Source organism: Centruroides vittatus, unplaced genomic scaffold (genome assembly GCF_030686945.1).
Source record: "Centruroides vittatus isolate TY-2023 unplaced genomic scaffold, ASM3068694v2 contig_350, whole genome shotgun sequence".
NCBI lineage: Eukaryota > Metazoa > Arthropoda > Arachnida > Scorpiones > Buthidae > Centruroides > Centruroides vittatus.
The window spans coordinates 989,125-1,006,624 of NW_027122173.1; the positions used below are offsets into that span (position 1 = coordinate 989,125).

Consider the following 17,500-nt stretch of genomic DNA (forward strand, 5'->3'; position numbering starts at 1 on the left):
AGAGGGTTTATCTCTCTTAGAAAAAGAATGGCTGATAATAATAATAAGTAGTCTTATTATTATTATTATTATTAATAAATAAATAGTCTTATTCTTGATTTATCTTACAGTAAGACCCCGCTTAACGCGGGGGATACTTTCCTAGATGACAAAGCGCTAAACGAAACAGCGTTAACGAGGTCATTTTAACGTAGAGTAAATAGGGAAAGGTGAAAACGCGACCAAAAATAAACAAATTTTACTTTAATTTTAAGTTATTTTTATATTAATTTGCATAATAATATATGTTAAATAACACATAAACATATGCACACAGAAATGTAAAGTTCATTTTTCGTGATGAAAGTCCTGGCTCTTATGAAATTCTTGTTTTTTGCGATAAAGTCGTGTAGTTTCATTTGTCGCTTTTGTTTTCAGAATCTCTATTTTCCAGTTCTATATGAATTCCTTGTTCTGCCAGTTCTTGAAGGTCGTCGTTGGTAAGACTCTCACCAGAAACCTGCAGTAACTCCTCAAAATCCTGCTCGTTTACATCTAGTCCTTCTGTATCGATTAGGTTGACCAAATTGTCAACCTAACGATACAGCGATAGGCTCTTCTCGTTGAGAATTCTTGGATACCTTCAGCCATAACTTCTTCCATACTTCGTTGATGCAGTTACCAGTTAATTCTTGCCAAGCGAAGTCGATATTGCCTATTGCATCCATGATGTTATATTTTTTTTCCCAAAATTCCACCAAACAACATAGATTTAAGGGAAGTACGGCACTACAATGAATTGCCACCTTTTACTGATTGGTTTGTGTTCGGGAATAATCGTATTATATACGAATCGATGAAATGCCGCAACAATTTCAATCAGCGTAAATTTTGAGCTGTTATTTAGGCTTCGAGCAGGCCGCGTTATATCGAATCAGCGTTAATGGAGGCAGCGTTAAGCGGGGTCTTACTGTATTTTATTTGTAATATTGCCCACCAGTGATCAAGCGGATAAAATAAGCGAATATGATTGTTGGGCGTGGATTCGCGCTTCATCAACGGACTAGCCACGTGGGATTTTCCGAGTTTTCTTCGCCTAAATAGGAACCAATTTCTTATAGAAAATCTACCTTTTTGCAGATAGCGCACGTATTGAGTTGCTATATCCCATCAATCTAATTTAAAGCAATATTATTAAGAACGGAATATTTGCAATTTTTTAATATTGCGCGTCAACAAATCAATCGTTTAATATGATGTATTATTATACTTCTATTTCCATTTGAACCACTCAAAATGTGCTTTTATTTCAGCGTTAAATTAATCTGGTGTCAACATGAAGAGCTCGCTTGTCGCTATGAAGTATTCACTTTTGAATCCATGCCAGACCCTTATGTTTTATGGATAGTTTGACAGAAATTTTTTCTTATGCTAGCTGCGATCATGACTTACACTCGCCTCGAATCGGTGGTTAGGTCGATGCCCTATCGCTGTTATGCGCTGCCATTTTGAGGAAATCAATCTGAAATTCAATTCTTTGAAAAGTTGATAAATAAAAGAAATTTGATTTGGCATCGAAATTTTCCTTTCGTGAAAACAATGCTCTTTTGATGCTTCAAGACTTTAAGTTGAAGCATCCAGGTGAACAAATCAGTGAACAAATCCTTACTATTAGCAACCTGCTACTTAGATGAAGCCAATAGTTTGGATCATACCATTGCCAAGCATTGATGTTGCATGAAGGCATGCATACTCTTCCTACAAGAACGAATAAAGTAATTCTGTAAAATTTATTTTTTCAACACGAGAATATTTGCAAAAAATTGCAAAATTATCGAACAACCATCTATTCGTTTAATAAAAAATATTTTATTTTTAAACATTTTTAAAATAATTTACTTGAACTAAATAAATACATCATTCCCCACTGATGGAAAACTATCGAAAGTACTTATTTCTTTCGAAGCGGTAATTACAGAACTTTATCAAAAGATTTAATTGTCTCAAGATTTTGGATCGGGTTCTTTATCTTTAGTCGATTTTGCTTTTTCGGGACAAAGCGTTTCTGATGAATACGTCACTAAATCAATATCAGGTATGGATACACTTTCTCCACCTTTGAAACTATAATCCTGCATCTGCCCATCTCCCCAACCCTTAATTAAAGCTTCGTCTTCGGGATCCTCAAAAATGAACACTGAATCGGTAACATTTGGCATGCTCTGAGAGTACATCCACGTTTGTTCTGGAATATCTTCTGGTTTATATTGTTCACTGGGTTCAATTTCTTCGGCAGAGGTTTCATCATCATATTCTTTCAAAGTATCGTCGTCATTTTTCAGGGGGCTCTGTGTATGAATAAGGACATCTATATCCTGAGAACCGGATAAAGTGATGTTAGGATGAATTGGAGGTAGCATTTCGGATGGTAGCGATGGCCGTTGAGTGACGGATTGAATAGTGGGGATGTCGTCTAATCGAGACGCTCGACGGAAATTAAACAACGAAGCAGAGTCTTGTTGATAATGGTAATCTGGCATATCATCACACACCGAACCTCTTGGCAAATTGCATAAAGATATTCCCTCTTGAGTCGGCCTAGCTTCTGGACTGAACGCTGTCCATTTATATTTAGTCGGATGACTTTTTTGTGGAGCAGTACACGCTTTCTTTGCTCTTTGAAATAGCTTTGTCATTCTTCCTTGATTTGGCGTTGTTTTAGAAGGCTGAGCTAAGATTCTAGCACTTTTCGGTTTGCCAATTGCACTCGGATAAAGTGATTTTTCGAGAGCCGATCTCATATGTTTGTCAGCTAATGATCCATAAGAAATCATGGATTCTTTATCCATTTGATCAGGCGATGCCACAATTTCTGTAGGGCGTGAACCACCATAGCTGTAAAGTAATAAAATTTTATAAATGAATCAGGATTAATTATTATAAAATTCGTTTAAAATTTCATTTTATATTAGTTTAATAATTGAATCAACAAAAGGTGATGCTACAAAAACAATCTTTTTTACAGCAATATACGTGTAAGAAATGCAAAATTCATAAAATTACTTTTAAGTAAAAGAACAATATAAGTATATGATTTTATATAATCTATTTTTCTTATTGTAAATAATATCTTAAAAACCATATTTTAAAAAATCAGATAAGATTGGTTGAATATTTTATTTATTTTCATGTGTTTTAATACTAATCTCATACTAAGATGAAACTAATTAACAGGTAAAAAAAATTCAAATAACAGCGTAATTGGTCCAAAAAAATAATCGAATATCTTTGATATCCGATAAAAAAAACAGTAAAAGTTTATGAGTAATGAATGATTGCAATTAACTTTTTTAGATTACGTAACGATTTTTCGTTTGGTATCAGAATAAATTTTGTGTTTTTGGAATTATTTTTCGTAACAAAAAGTATTCTGGACCGCCGAGAGGAAAGTGAAGCGAGTACAAATTACTTGGGGCAGAAGGAATCCCATAAATGGTAACAATCTGTACAAATTCCCAACAGTGGTCGAATGGATAAAATCACTAAACACTGGTTAGTTATGGGTTCTCTCCTTACCAACTGGCTGGCCACGTAGGTTTTTCCGGGTTTCCTTCACCTGTCTAACAGTTAAATAGGGCCATTTTCCTATAGAAAGTCTTCCTGGGAGGTATTACCCGTTGGAGAAGGTGACCCATGTGTCGCGTTATTGTATTCCATCAAAGCAAACTAAACGTCACTTGATATTTCATAAATTCGAAAGTTTTAAATGAAATAAAAATGAATTTTAATACACTCATCTATTGTAATTTATTTGTATTATGTATTTTGTTAAAATTTCCGTTATAGGACTACATATTGAAAAAGACTATAAAATGATGAATCGAGGTGTCCAGTCTGTCTCTCGACACAAGAGCAAACTGTATTTAAAGTTATGAATATCGTCAATGATGCGTTGTTTTTTCACTGTAAGGGGGCAATATTACGTGAAATGGACAACAAAAAGGAAACAAACAACACGAGGGAGAGAAAATGTCGGGGGAGAATTATAAATCTTACCCCCTGATACCTGGTGTAGTCTTGTCAAGTTGTTTGGATCCAACCATTCTATTTATGGAATAATTAGAAGCTTTCCAGTTTTCGACACCACTTTCTAACGAATTACTGTCGATGTTTAATTGACTGGCACTCATTCGATTATGGAATTTTCCGCCAACAATTGTCCAAGTAGAAGCCCTGCGATTAGTCAGGCCAAATTGTTCTGCAAATTTATCTTCATCTTCTTCTTCTGGAATGTCCGGTAATACAAGATTCTGCTGTTCTTCTGGAACGCTGAAATACAAGTGAAGAAATTAATTATAAAATAATATTAATTATTATCTATTGTTGTTCTATACAAATACTAACTGCATTTTTGCCACAGAACCTCTATAAGTCTTCTTCTTATACGAAACTGATGCTGCTGTGTAAGGAAGTTTGATATCTAATTCATCAAAGTAATTGTCTTTGATTAAAGGGGGCGGAATTCCATTCAGCGTATCTATTCCAAGATATGACACCTATAAAATATTAAAAATTAAGCAAAACGTTACATAGAAATGGTCCTATCGATCTTATATGCACTCGTTAACGGTTCAAAATGTTGTAAAAAGTTGACTTTAATGATTGGTTTGGATTGTTAGAATAACACAACGCAAAACATGAGCAACGTGGGAGGCATCACCCTTGGCAGATCGCCAAGGAGAAGGTCTCCCGAGATCTTCTACGGGAAATTCTCCTATTTAGGTATTACACATGTGAAAGAAACTCGAAAAATTCCACTTAGCCAGCCCGTTGGTCAGGCGTGAACCCGCGATCAACTACTAATGGTTTTGTTCACTCTGCCATTGGTTAGCCTTAGTTCAGAATAATCTACAATACCTACTGCGGACAGACTTTTCGAGTACCCTGCATAACAATTCAAGCTTTGGTATAACAACACATCGTATACAATACTGTTTCACTTAGGCCTATATTTACATGATTGTTTAATGTAAAATTTTAATACAATCGATTTTGAAACAAATTTTATATTTTTAAATAATTTAAGAAGTTATTAAAGATAGGTCAAGACTAAATTCAAAACAGTGAAATAAAATTAAAAGTTGTAAAATAATCTCTTATTGAATTTTTACCTAAATCAACTGTCATATTTGACACTCACGACACTTTCGCGTGTAATTTCGATATGTTGCTGGAATATAACAATTGCTGGAAATGAACATTCCTTTACGTATCTGAATTTATAAATTTATGTGAAATTCTTTTCTGAATATAGGCCTATATATGTTATTGAGCAAACAACAAGCTGCAGCTTAGGACCTAGTGTTGAATCTATAACTTAGGGTGACACATTTTTGCATGTATCATTAATTGGTGCAGGAGAAAGCAAGGCCGGATTTACCAATCCAGGGGCCCTGGGCACAAATTCGGTGGGGTCCCCCCTTTAAGAGTAGGCAAATTTGATGATTTAGAAAATTTACACAAAATACTGTACTTTCAATTAGATTTGAACTAGGAAGTTGTAAATTTCATTTAAAAATAAGGTTATTGTAAACATACATATATTTTATTGTGTAAAACTAATTATTTTAATTTAACTGAAAAATACCTATGTGAAATTTTTTCCCGAAATTTTCCGATGTTTCATAGGTTTTTTCCCGGGTTTGGTTTTCTCTGCCTGTTGCCCTCATGATTAGGCCACACTAGGCTGTCGCGGTAATAGAAAAAAAACTTATGTTTAAACATAATTTTTTTTCAGTTTTGTGGGGGCCCTGGGCACAGGCCCCAAATGCCCTTATGTAAATCCGGCCCTGGGAGAAAGGCCTCTTATTGTATGGCTCTAAGCTATAATATATGAGTCCAGTTCTATGTACATTTCTGATATTTTTATTTATTTTTCTTGTTTTCTTACACACGCATTCTTGTTCGTCCGTAACGATTATATGAAAATAATAATCAATAAATTTAATATCGCTATATTAAATGTAACATATATTTTAAATTAAATTATACTTCATTTAATTATGTTTTTATATATATTGAAGCTATGAGATTTTATGAGATATATTTTATTTCAGAATTTCATCAACAACAAATGTTAGTTTTCGTTTTAAACCGAATTACAGCCAACCCCTTGAATAACGGCCTCTGACGGAACAGAAAAATGGTCATTGTATGGAGTTTATAATATATGCATTTTTGTTCAAAAAGAAAAAGAATAGTGGCCGTTATTGGTGGTTGGATTGTATTAAAATGTTTTCTTAGCCTAGCCAATGTGGAGTTTTCCCGGTTTTCTTTACGTTTCTAACACCTAAATAGAGGACAGATAAATAGGACAGGGCAAACAAAAGAAGAATATTTGCAGAAATTATTACATGCATGTAATTCATTATTTATAAAATCCTTTTATATTTATTTTTGAATTAAATGTTTAAAACTTGACTGTTATTAATCTTTAAGCTTTCTGATGTTGGAAGTATGCAGAACAACATATAAAAATTTCCATACTGATGATAACATAAAGAAAAGTTTTTATAAAGATATATTTTGCATGTAGAACATTATATACATTTGATATTTTGAGGAAGGTGGTAACTTTAAATTTTGTATAAAGTCATAGGCCCACTTACTTACTGGACATTTTATGTACTGTAAAGTACAAATGCATTTATACACAGGTTTTTTCAAACCTCTCAATATTTTTCTATACTAAAGAAGAGAAATATTGAATAAAACCTATGCCCGAAATGCATTTGTACTTTACAGTAAATAAAGTGTCCAGGAAGAATAGGATAGGATGGGATTGATGAAAGGCAACACAAAACAAGAATGGTCTGCCAAGGCGAGATGCCTCCCGGGAGGACTTTCTATAGGGAAACTTGTCCCTGTTTATTTAGGTATGTATCTAACACCTAAAACCAGAAAACTTCACGCGGTTAAACGCATGAAGTTTTCGGGCGTCGCGTGTTCGCGCTGGTCAAGCGCGAACTCGCGACCAACTATCAGTATTTAATGGTTTTATCCACTCGGTCACTAGTGTGCACTGTTTAAGAAGCAAGTGGCATTACATATAGGACGTATGTAGTAGAATAAGCAAAAATTGACTTTATGAAGTTTCGTAGAATATTGAATATTTGAAAATCAAAAAAAAAAAAAAATTAACTTAAGATTTATTAAAAACAAAAACAAGATTTACCTTGATGTGCCTGTCAATAATCCAATTCAATTCAAAATCTTCGTCGTCATCACCGAATGGATTTATCAGTTGTTCTGCAACCTAAACTAAGTCATTTTAAAATTATAGAAAGTTTTTGTAGTTATTATAAATTTGAAGTTTGAATTTTACCTTAAGTAGTCCCATATAAAAGAATAATTGAAGAATAGTGAATATAGGCAAATAATATTCGAAACGATGTCCAGGTGGGAAATCACTTGTGTTATCTACGTATTGACGTCCGAATATGCAAGCTACGTAAAAAGCGTAGGTAGCCAGAGTCACAACCTAATTATAATTGAAAGAAATATTTGTTTAATTTTATAATTTTTTAATTGTTTAATCGATAAATACTTACTTGAGTGTATACTAAGGGAACACTGATCCAATCGTAACTCCATAACATGCCACATTTACCTCTAAAATCGTTAAATTCCTATGAATGGTTATTAAAGTTTTACTTCATCTAACTAAGAAAATATGAAATTATTAATGAGGAAAAAATATTACCTCCATGATTAGTTTTAATCCATTAGAATCATTGACATGTCCTGATTGTTTTGCATCTCTCAACAAATTGATGAACCAAGTACATGGAATCCAAAAAGTGTTGAATTCTGTTGATGGAACGGATTGCAACATTTCTAATTCTAATTTTGTTAAAAATCCTAAAATATAATACGTGTAATTAATTCCAATTTTATTCATTTAGTTTTGTGAATATTTGAATGAAGTTAACAATACAACTTAGACCCATCAACGACCGAATGGATAAAACCATTGAACACTGGTAGTTAGTCGCTGGTTCGCACCTCACCAGCTGGGGCTGGTACCAGTTTCCCCCAAAACCTGTTTAACACCTAAATAGGGGTCAGTTTCCCTTAAAAAGTTTTCCCGGGAAATACTCACCTTTATGTTGCGTTGCCTTACCCCATTCAAATCCAATCTCTGGGTGATTTAAGAATTCTTTATTGTGTGTCGTTTAGTCAAGAAGAATCGACAATTACTTTACAAAAACATCAAAATAATAATTTTTCATACTTTTATATGGTTATTTTCGCGTTATAAATATTTATAACAATACAAAATATTGTTTTTACTTGCTTTATGCAAAATATAAAATTTTGCAGAAAGCAAGTAAAAACAGCGAAATTAATATTATTATTTAGAAAAATTAACAATTGCTGTACATACTAAAGTATATGTTAAGAGAGAGAACAAATAGCTACTTGAACAAAGAGAGCAAACAATTAAATACCGATCTTTTCTTATTTGCTGTATAAATAATTTTGATATATAAAAGTTGAATTGTTTTTACCAATGTTTAAATTATACATATTTATCAAAAGTTTTAAAGTGATTTATATAATTTACTCTATAGAACGCAAATATTTGTACTGTTTGTTCTATTGTTATCCTGAATAATAAATCGAAAATATGTTTATTATCTATAAAATACAAATATTTACTATCGTGAATTCTGCTTCCACATAAATCTAATTCCAATTTATTTAACTCAATGCTCTTGTTAAAATTCCCAAACTTTCCCAAATTTAAAATTTCCAAGACTTGCTCGGTTCTTCTTTTTTAAATATAAACTTTGGAAGTTAGGTGTATTATGTCGTATCTATTTAGTGTAATGAGTCTGTTGTTGGCTAGATTATCCCCTGTTGTTAGTTAGATAATTCCCTATTGCTGGCTAGGTTATTTCCTGCTGCTTCCTTTTATATTCATTCTGGCCAAATTATTAAAGCTCGAAGCTCGCTAGATTGTATGTGGTAAATGTATTTTTTATTTTGTTCATATACTTTTTAAGTTTTTAATGGTTTACTTCAATTTAATTATATATGCATTTACGAGTCTTCTCTTTATAACTACGTTACACACGGAAGGTATAATTTATCTTTGACTCTATAAATTGACGTTTCTTCTACACGAATTATAAAACCTTAATTTGTTTTTCAAAATTTTATAAACAATGTTAATGTTGAAGCTGTAGAGAAAAATTTCGCTATATTGCCAGTTCTCTACGTTAATTTATATTATATTTTTTCATAAATTAATGTGAAGTGAAAGATAATTAAATCTGAGTAATTTCCATTTATTTCGTTGATTTTATTTCTAATTTCTGTAATTTTTGTTATTTTACTAAATATAAATAAAAGAGTAACGAGAAAAATGGCACATGTTAATTAAAGACCGATTTGTAGTGTTAGGAAACAGAAATTATTTAAATTTACTTGTTAACAAAAAATGGCAGTTAAATATCGAATAAGTTATGGTACTGACCAGCTTCAACAAGATGGTCTTTGGTAGGAAATCTTCTTTTAACAGCCATACTGATCGATCGAAGGACCAAAACTAGAGTACAGTTCAAATATCTCATGAATGTTCTTCTCAGCATTCGACTTGTGTCATCCACCCCGTTGACGTACAGAGCCAAAATATTCATTAATCTAATCATTTTAAAAAGAAATATTCAATTCTTTTAGAACATTACCGATTTATTCTTTCGTGAATTCAGAATTAGTATCAAATAAAACCTCCAGTCGAACTTCCAATAAAGGCCACCTCTAAACGGCGTTACCTTTCGTAATGCGTACAAAATAACCTCCAAATAATGCATATTTTTTTATGTTCTAGTCAGTGGCCGTTATTCAGAGGTTTGACTGTATTACAAAATAATAAAATTATTATTTGTTATATTTTATTCAAGAAGAGACTATTATTAATAATCAAACACTTAACAAGCTCTTTAAATGTTTCTATTCAAAGTTAGAATAGGGAACGATAAATGTCAGTCCTGAATACTTTTGGCAAAGTGTCAACCACGTGTAGTTTAAACAAGTAACTCTTGATCAGGTTTTTAAAGTTTCTTTCTTTTTGTTTTTAATTTGTATTGAAAGAGAATTTCGGATCGTTTCGTTCGAGTTGTCTGAAAATTTACTTACTTGTCGGGCCAAGGTATGGCAACGTACTGATTCCACCATCTTGACGCTGTAAACGATACATAGAAACCGAGAACAAAGCTTAGAGGTATTAAATCCAGGAACGTTGAACAAAAGAAAACTATCCTTTCAAATACCCTGTAATTAAAAAAGATAGTTAATTTATAAATGAAAAAAATACTACGTAACATTTCTGTAACATTTTAATGTCTGAATTACTTCGTCTGCCAAACATTCCTTTGCTTTTTTTTTTCTTAATTGTCAGGCGAGAGTTGGCATTGTCAGTTTCAAGTACTACTATTGATAGTTGCATTGAATTTCTACCAGCTAACTTTTAATTTTCTCATTAATTATGCTCATACAGGCTAAAATTTTCTCGGTTAAAGTGTAACGGATTATTATATTTGTGTTTAAACGTCTAAAATTGATTCCAGTAGAGAAAATTTGCTAATTAAGAAGACAATCGAATCCTAAATTATTGTTGTCAGTATCCAAGAAAAAATTGGCAATGAAAAAGACTTACGATGCCAAGAACTTTGCTAAATCAACATCAACAAAGATATTATACAGATAAAATACAACAACATATTTACATGCATATGATGAACTTGTGAGGACCTAAATATTAAATGGATCATGCATAAACATAAATTAGGTTTTAAAATTATGCGAGCAAATACGAACTTAGTGAAGTTAAAATTAGAAAGAAACCTACTTTAATGATAAACTGGATGCTTTTCATGACATTAGTTTTAAATAAAATAAGAGTTATAAACTGTATTATCTTTAATAAATTCGTTTGTTATACAAAAGGTTAACTTTAAAAGCTAATTACTATTTTTTATTTCGCTAATTTCACACGCAAATCTCCTAAATTTTAGCGAATAAACGAAGCATTCTACTTTAAAATAAACGTATTTTAATAAAGTAGTTTATAAAATAAACATTTATGACTTACCTTTTTTGCATTTCCAATAGAAAATACCTATATAATATAGTTAAAAGTATATAAGCTGAGGTAAATATCAGCATCTCCCTGTAAACCAGCTTCCACACGCTACCCCTCCAACGGAATAAAAGTCGCATAAATCCACCGGAAGTGGAAGATGCCACATCATATTGATAACTTACTGTCATTTCCGGTTCGATTCTTTCTTGACTAATAAAAAAGTTATATAACACTCGCTAATAAATTCGTAAAGAGAATCACAACATTGTAAGAGCAGTCAATGACTCTTCGATAAAGAAAAGTTGAAATATCTTTAGCAATCGAGTAAAAGTCGAAGGTTTGTGCATCAACTAAATGAGAGACGAATATACGCAAATCTAAATACAGGATTTGGCAACTATATCCTTTCTCGGTTGCCAACTTTATCCTCTTTTCCGAATGCTTTCACTTTCAGACAATGCTGCAAAGGTGTTTCATATATATATTTTACATCTTATCCTGTTGGCTAATATTTATTTAACACGCGGACTTTAGATTAATAAATATTTATTTAGTAAAAGAAATATCGAAATTCAAATTTTATTTTAAACATAATTATTTATAGGTCGGGTATGAAAAATATTTATAACATTCTACTGAATTATGAATATATTTTAATTAATATCTTCGTCTTCCTCTTCTTAAAGCACGAGCCATTGTAAACAAATTTCCTCCTTGTTCATGGTACAAAGAGAGAAATCCTCCCGCAAATAGAACAAAGTTTATTAATGTCAACATCTGAAATGTATAATTAAAATAATTTATAAAATTACATTGATATATGTAACAATATTGTCGATTTTACTTACACCAGCTGTGTAATGGGCAAGGTTTAGAACAGAAACGTTTTCGCGTACTTCTGAATATACCTCCCACGACCCCATCACAAGACAAAGGCAGGCCGCTATTAAATGATGATGTAAATACTAAAAAAAGGTTTCAATCCGAATAATTTATCATTATTTTATTAAAAAATTAATAATTTTTATTATTACTTACAAATATCATTTTAGGAAAGTGTTTTGCTGTATCTGAAGAACAGAGAAATACAAAGAAGTGAAGTGTCGAAGATGCGAAACAATAGAATGAAACTGCATACAGAAATGCAGTTTCCCATTTTAAGTCTACATTTCTTTTCTGATACTTGTCTATTGGAAAAACTATGAAGAAAGTCGACAGCATACTCGCGAACTGAAAGAATTATACAACGAATTATTACTTTCTACAATTATTTTTTCATAGAAACTGGTAATAGCAGACGGATTTCTAACGCAACATGTGAGCGATGCCGCTCTTTCTATGCAAAACTGGTGCCTATTCAGGTGTTATACACGTGAAAGAAATCCTGAAAACTCCACCTGGCCAGCCCGATGGTCAGGCGCGAACACGCGACCGATCATAGTTTAGTGGTTGCAGAGTATTATTTCAACTTGTAATGCGTATATGGATGGCTGGGTACGCAGTTACCCAGCCATCCATATACGCGTTATGTAATTTAAGGACAGCTCCTTTAGACTTGTATAAAGTAACTTATATGAATATTGTGGGTCAAAAAAATTGTGAAGTGAGGAGTATATGAATGGAATAAAAGTGAACATTTTATATAACCAAGAATATTAATAAATTAATAATTTCTGAAAATTATAGGAAAGATGTGCTTTTCCTCAAAACAAAAAATAATGAAAAAGTTAATATACACCCATTTTCTCTTATAAAATCTTTTTTCTTTTTTTTCGATATGCACTGTATTATGGAAGTAAATTTTTCGTACATACTATTTAACAGTAACTTAACTGCACTAATCTTGTCTTATTCTTCTGAATTTAATTAAATGTTTCTTTAAAATTTTTATTTAATTTAGACTTATTCCACTACTATATGCAAATATAGTACTACTATATTGCAATATGCATATTGCATATTGCAATATTATATGCAATATGCAATATGCAATATTTCTTCATTTTAATGTTTTTTTTTAAATAAAAATAAATAAGCAAAGTAAATAGAAATTGTCCTTTTATATATGTAGGCCTATATAATTTATTTCTTTTATATATGTAACGAATATAACGTATTCAAATTTTAAAATAATATCGTATTTTATTTATAATATTGTCCACCTGTGACCGAGTGGATAAAACCACCAAATACTAGTAGATGGTCGCAGGTTCGCGCCTCATCAACCGACCGACTAGCCACGTCGATTTTCCAGATTTCTTCGTGTGTAACATCTAAATAGAGGCCAGTTTTCCTTAGAAGATCCTACCGGAAGGACTTCCCCTCCCCTAGAATTTGCCACTCCGTGTTAATGTTACCTGCTTTTTTCTAAAACAATTGATTAGTTGATGCAGTGGGTGTATTAAAGTTTCATTCGTGTATAATGGGTAGAAGTTTTCTGTGGCATCTAACTTCATCAAGCCAAAAAGTGCATTCGGAAAGGATCTTTATCAGAAACTGAATGCTTTCTAAACAGATTAGTTGGATTTGCTCGGTCCAACGCTTATCGAGATCTCAGAAAACGTCTGTTAAAATAATAATAATAATTTTTGGCTTATAGAGACAGTACTACCGTTAGATCTGGGCAAATGCCCGGGGCACCGCTTTTAAAAAGTTCAATTTTTTATTTTGTTTTCGGCATTCCGCTTTTTTTACGGTAATTAGGCGTAGTGCTCCATAAGAAATATGGGTAAACTAAACCGCAATAATTTTCTGTCCTGTATTTAGGCGTTTATTGTGTAGAAAACTGTAATAATTTAAAAGAACTATAATAATATTATTATCTGTGACGAAAAAATGGCCCGAAAATTATTTGTTGCTATAAAATTCAATAAAAAAATTGAAAAACTTACAATATTCGAAAATAATTTTGAATTTGTGCTATCAGCGGTTATTTGGTACGATCTTTAATTTGCAGTAAATAAAATACGGTAAGTAAAAGTGTGCAAAAATTGACACCGATTTAAGTTTAGTAATGTCACTATTAATGGGATGGACAGATTGTTTGGAAGATTTTAGAGAAAGAATTTCTTAAAATCAAAATGAATAGCAAATGAAATTTATACAAACTGCGAGATTCTTCTTAAACGTTTGTGAATAAACGAATACTCTTGAAAAAATTTCTCTAGGAACTATTTTTAGCAATGGTAGAGCAAGGAATAATCTCTACAGAAGAAAGATTTAAACAAATTGAAGTGCATTATGCTATTTTTTAGTTTTTTTTTTAATAATAATCCTATATTAAAGACGATGAATGAGGATGGCCTTAAGAAGCGTTACATGGATTTAGATTTAGCATTGAGGAGTGGTGACAATTTATACGACGAAATTACAATGTTTAAATATGGTATCTAAACTGCACGATTCCTTTCCGAGTAGAGGAGCCCTATGCAGGGAATACGTACCGTGTATTTTTGATGACTTATGCTGCTGTAGGTGGGTAAGCTCACACTGATGTGTAGATTTTATTGAGATTAAATAGAAATTAACGTTATGGACTTTCGGAATCCAAGTTTCTCTTTTCAGGATCTTTTCAGTTTTCCCGTTATCAGGATTATTTATCAGAACGTTATATATTTTCAGGACCAAAAATTTCTCCGAAAGTTATTGTGTACGAAATAAAACAAGTTTATTATTATAAATTTTTTATTTGAAAACGAATTGCGACCATACTTTTACGATGTTTTAAAATGTATTTCGAAGTTAATATATATTTTTTTATTTTTATAATAAATCTACGAAAAATATGAAAAATAAAGGAAAATAATGTTTAGTAAATGATGATAAAATTTTTGCTTAACAATTTAATCAATACAATTCAGAAAAAGTTTTTAAACTCGGTTTATTAATTTTCAAATTTCCCACCAAATTTCATCCATTAATTGTGTCGAAAAGAGTTTAATAAAAACCCTATATTTTGGAGAATTTCCCGTCCGAATTAATGTCCGCTACTCCACTTTATTGTAACGTTTTTTATACCACAAATTCCCCCGAATTTAGTTTGCGCCATTCGACATATTCTGCATCTCTGTTCGAAACAAATTCCTACTGTAAGTTAACGTTTACATTTAATTAATTTCATTTGGTTTAATGACATCATCATCACACCAATTTGGCCTGAGGTAGGGATTTATATTAGTGATCGACTGTATAAAGTATTTTATATTATTGTTATGTTGTAAACTCAATAATTCTTCCGTAAGTACAGGAAAAGCTTTAAATCTTAACAATATTAGAGCACTGGAAATTTTTTGATGAAATAATATGGAAATATCACGGAAATTTACAATATCAAACTGTTATGAACTCTGATAATACAGGGTGTCCGAGAAAGATCTTTATCATTCTAAACATTAATAACAAAAATACTAACAGGTGAAATGAAATGCAGTTTGCTGCAAAAGAATGAAGAAATCTAAGAGTTTATTTTTTCAGTACCTTCAATGTAGCTGTACGTGAGCTCCGTTAGTAGCACGAACAATGTCGAGTCTGTACTCGATTTCCCTCCAAATGTTTTTTAACATTTGCGGTGTAACAGTGAGGATTGCTAATTGTATCCTGTCAACATTTCCTGTCTCTTTAAACTTCTCCATCCATGCATAAATTGAAGGCACACTTGGTGGGTCTTTATGGTACACATCCGGCGAAAAGTTCTTTGCACGGTTATCGGTGATTTTGTTTCGGCTAACCACAATACATACTGCGCTTTCTCTTGTGCAGTCGCCATTTTCTTTCCTTATACCAGAAAAAACTCTTCGATTTCTTCATTCTTTTGCAGCAAACTGCATTTTATTTTATGTTAGTATTTCTGTTATTAATGTTTAGAACGATAAAGATCTTTCTCGAACACCCCGTATTATCACGATCTTCTTTCTTATCATATGAAAGACTATGAAACATCAGTCTTACCATTTCAGGTATTAGAAAAGCTCCATGAACAGTCTTAAAGAATTTATAATAAGGCATTTTAAAGAAAAAATAATTCGTTTTTAAACTATTCGAAAAGAACAAAAGTCAAATTTTCAAAAGATTTGTCTTTCAACTTTCAATTGAAAACAAAATTTCGAAATATTTAAAAGAACGTTAACAGAAATGAAATGAAGAGGCCTTAAAATTTCATTTTCAATTAAAATTTGTGTTATTACTTATAATCGAGATTTTCAACAAGAGAAATTATTTATTACAAAATGTGCTCAAAAGATTCAGGAATAAGTACGCAAATTAAAAAATATCAGAGATTAAAGCTTTATATGTAATTTAGACATAGTCCTTTTCATGTGTCCGTGTGGTAATAATCGATAAAAGAAAGAGTGAACTGAAAATTTACATTAAATTTTAAGTTAAATGAGGAACGTTTATTATAAATTGTTCAAAACAAATCGCTATAACCGATGATCGACATAATGGAGGATCAGTTATATTTATCTTAGCAAAGGAAATTGCCTAAAACGACATGAAAACTTGGATACTCAAACATGACAATGCCAGGCCACATACAGATTGTATTACTTGTTTGGAGAAACATAGAGCCGTTATTCTTTTACAGTCATTCTATTTCCCATAGCTTTTAATAACTCTTTTCTTTATCCAAAAAGTTAGAGCATGTTAAACGAATAGCCTAAATGAAAAGGGCTTATCACAACATTAGGAGTAGGAACCAGACTCACTTATTCAAATATAACTTTAATTAATATGGAGAATGCATTTCGGGTATACAGACTCTTCATTCCCTATATTAAATTAATTAAAGTTATACTTGAGTGATTGATTCTGGTTCCTTTTCCTTTTGATGTGACCTGATAGGCTATTCGTTTAATGTGCAATTAAATTTGGGCTAGAAACGTACTTAATTTAGTCAATTAAAGTGTGTGTTGTAAGAGTGAATGGATATAGAAGTTTATTGTGAATGCTATTATAATTGATACTTTTACAACTGGCAAAATGATGTCGATTTTCACTCCGTTGATGTCACCGACAACGCGGAGTGAATCAATTTATCAGTTGAGGTGTAAATTAGCAGAAAACAAAATTCGAGAATCGTTAAGGAGTTTGATTTCAGATTAACAATAAATAAATTGTGTTTTCGGTCTATGTAATTTTCATATTCGGACCTAGGACAGTTGGAATTTGAAGTTTGGGCAACTGATGAACATCATGCTGATGGGTGATGAAGAACGATCGGATAATCCGGACAATTTTTTCGTGTTTAACATTCATTGCACTGATTAACACTGATAACGATTGCTGGTTATCAGCCACATGTAACTTAAAAATGCTTATTTATATGAAGCTATCGGTAACTATAACCGAATTTTAATTAAAATTTTACAAGTG

The 17,500-nt window shown here is 31.7% G+C and overlaps 2 protein-coding genes across 2 annotated transcripts; both read right to left on the bottom strand.

Moving 5' to 3' along the window:
- Nucleotides 1-1,837: 1,837 nt before the first annotated feature.
- On the bottom strand, nucleotides 1,838-11,509 carry LOC136974547 (bestrophin-2a-like). Its single transcript, XM_067269452.1, has 10 exons — nucleotides 11,138-11,509; nucleotides 10,183-10,317; nucleotides 9,521-9,687; nucleotides 7,742-7,899; nucleotides 7,590-7,667; nucleotides 7,364-7,519; nucleotides 7,214-7,294; nucleotides 4,384-4,535; nucleotides 4,036-4,308; nucleotides 1,838-2,874 (listed from the first exon to the last, which is right to left on the bottom strand). Exons 1-10 carry the CDS (start codon nucleotides 11,314-11,316, stop codon nucleotides 1,983-1,985), a joined length of 2,271 nt encoding a protein of 756 aa, XP_067125553.1. The 5' UTR covers nucleotides 11,317-11,509; the 3' UTR covers nucleotides 1,838-1,982.
- Nucleotides 11,510-11,698: 189 nt separating this feature from the next.
- On the bottom strand, nucleotides 11,699-16,200 carry LOC136974564 (uncharacterized). The gene is made up of 4 exons (XM_067269478.1): nucleotides 16,076-16,200; nucleotides 12,167-12,358; nucleotides 11,977-12,093; nucleotides 11,699-11,905 (listed from the first exon to the last, which is right to left on the bottom strand). The coding sequence occupies exons 1-4, from the start codon at nucleotides 16,130-16,132 to the stop codon at nucleotides 11,786-11,788; spliced, it is 486 nt and encodes a 161-aa protein (XP_067125579.1). The 5' UTR covers nucleotides 16,133-16,200; the 3' UTR covers nucleotides 11,699-11,785.
- Between the last annotated feature and the right edge of the window lie 1,300 nt (nucleotides 16,201-17,500).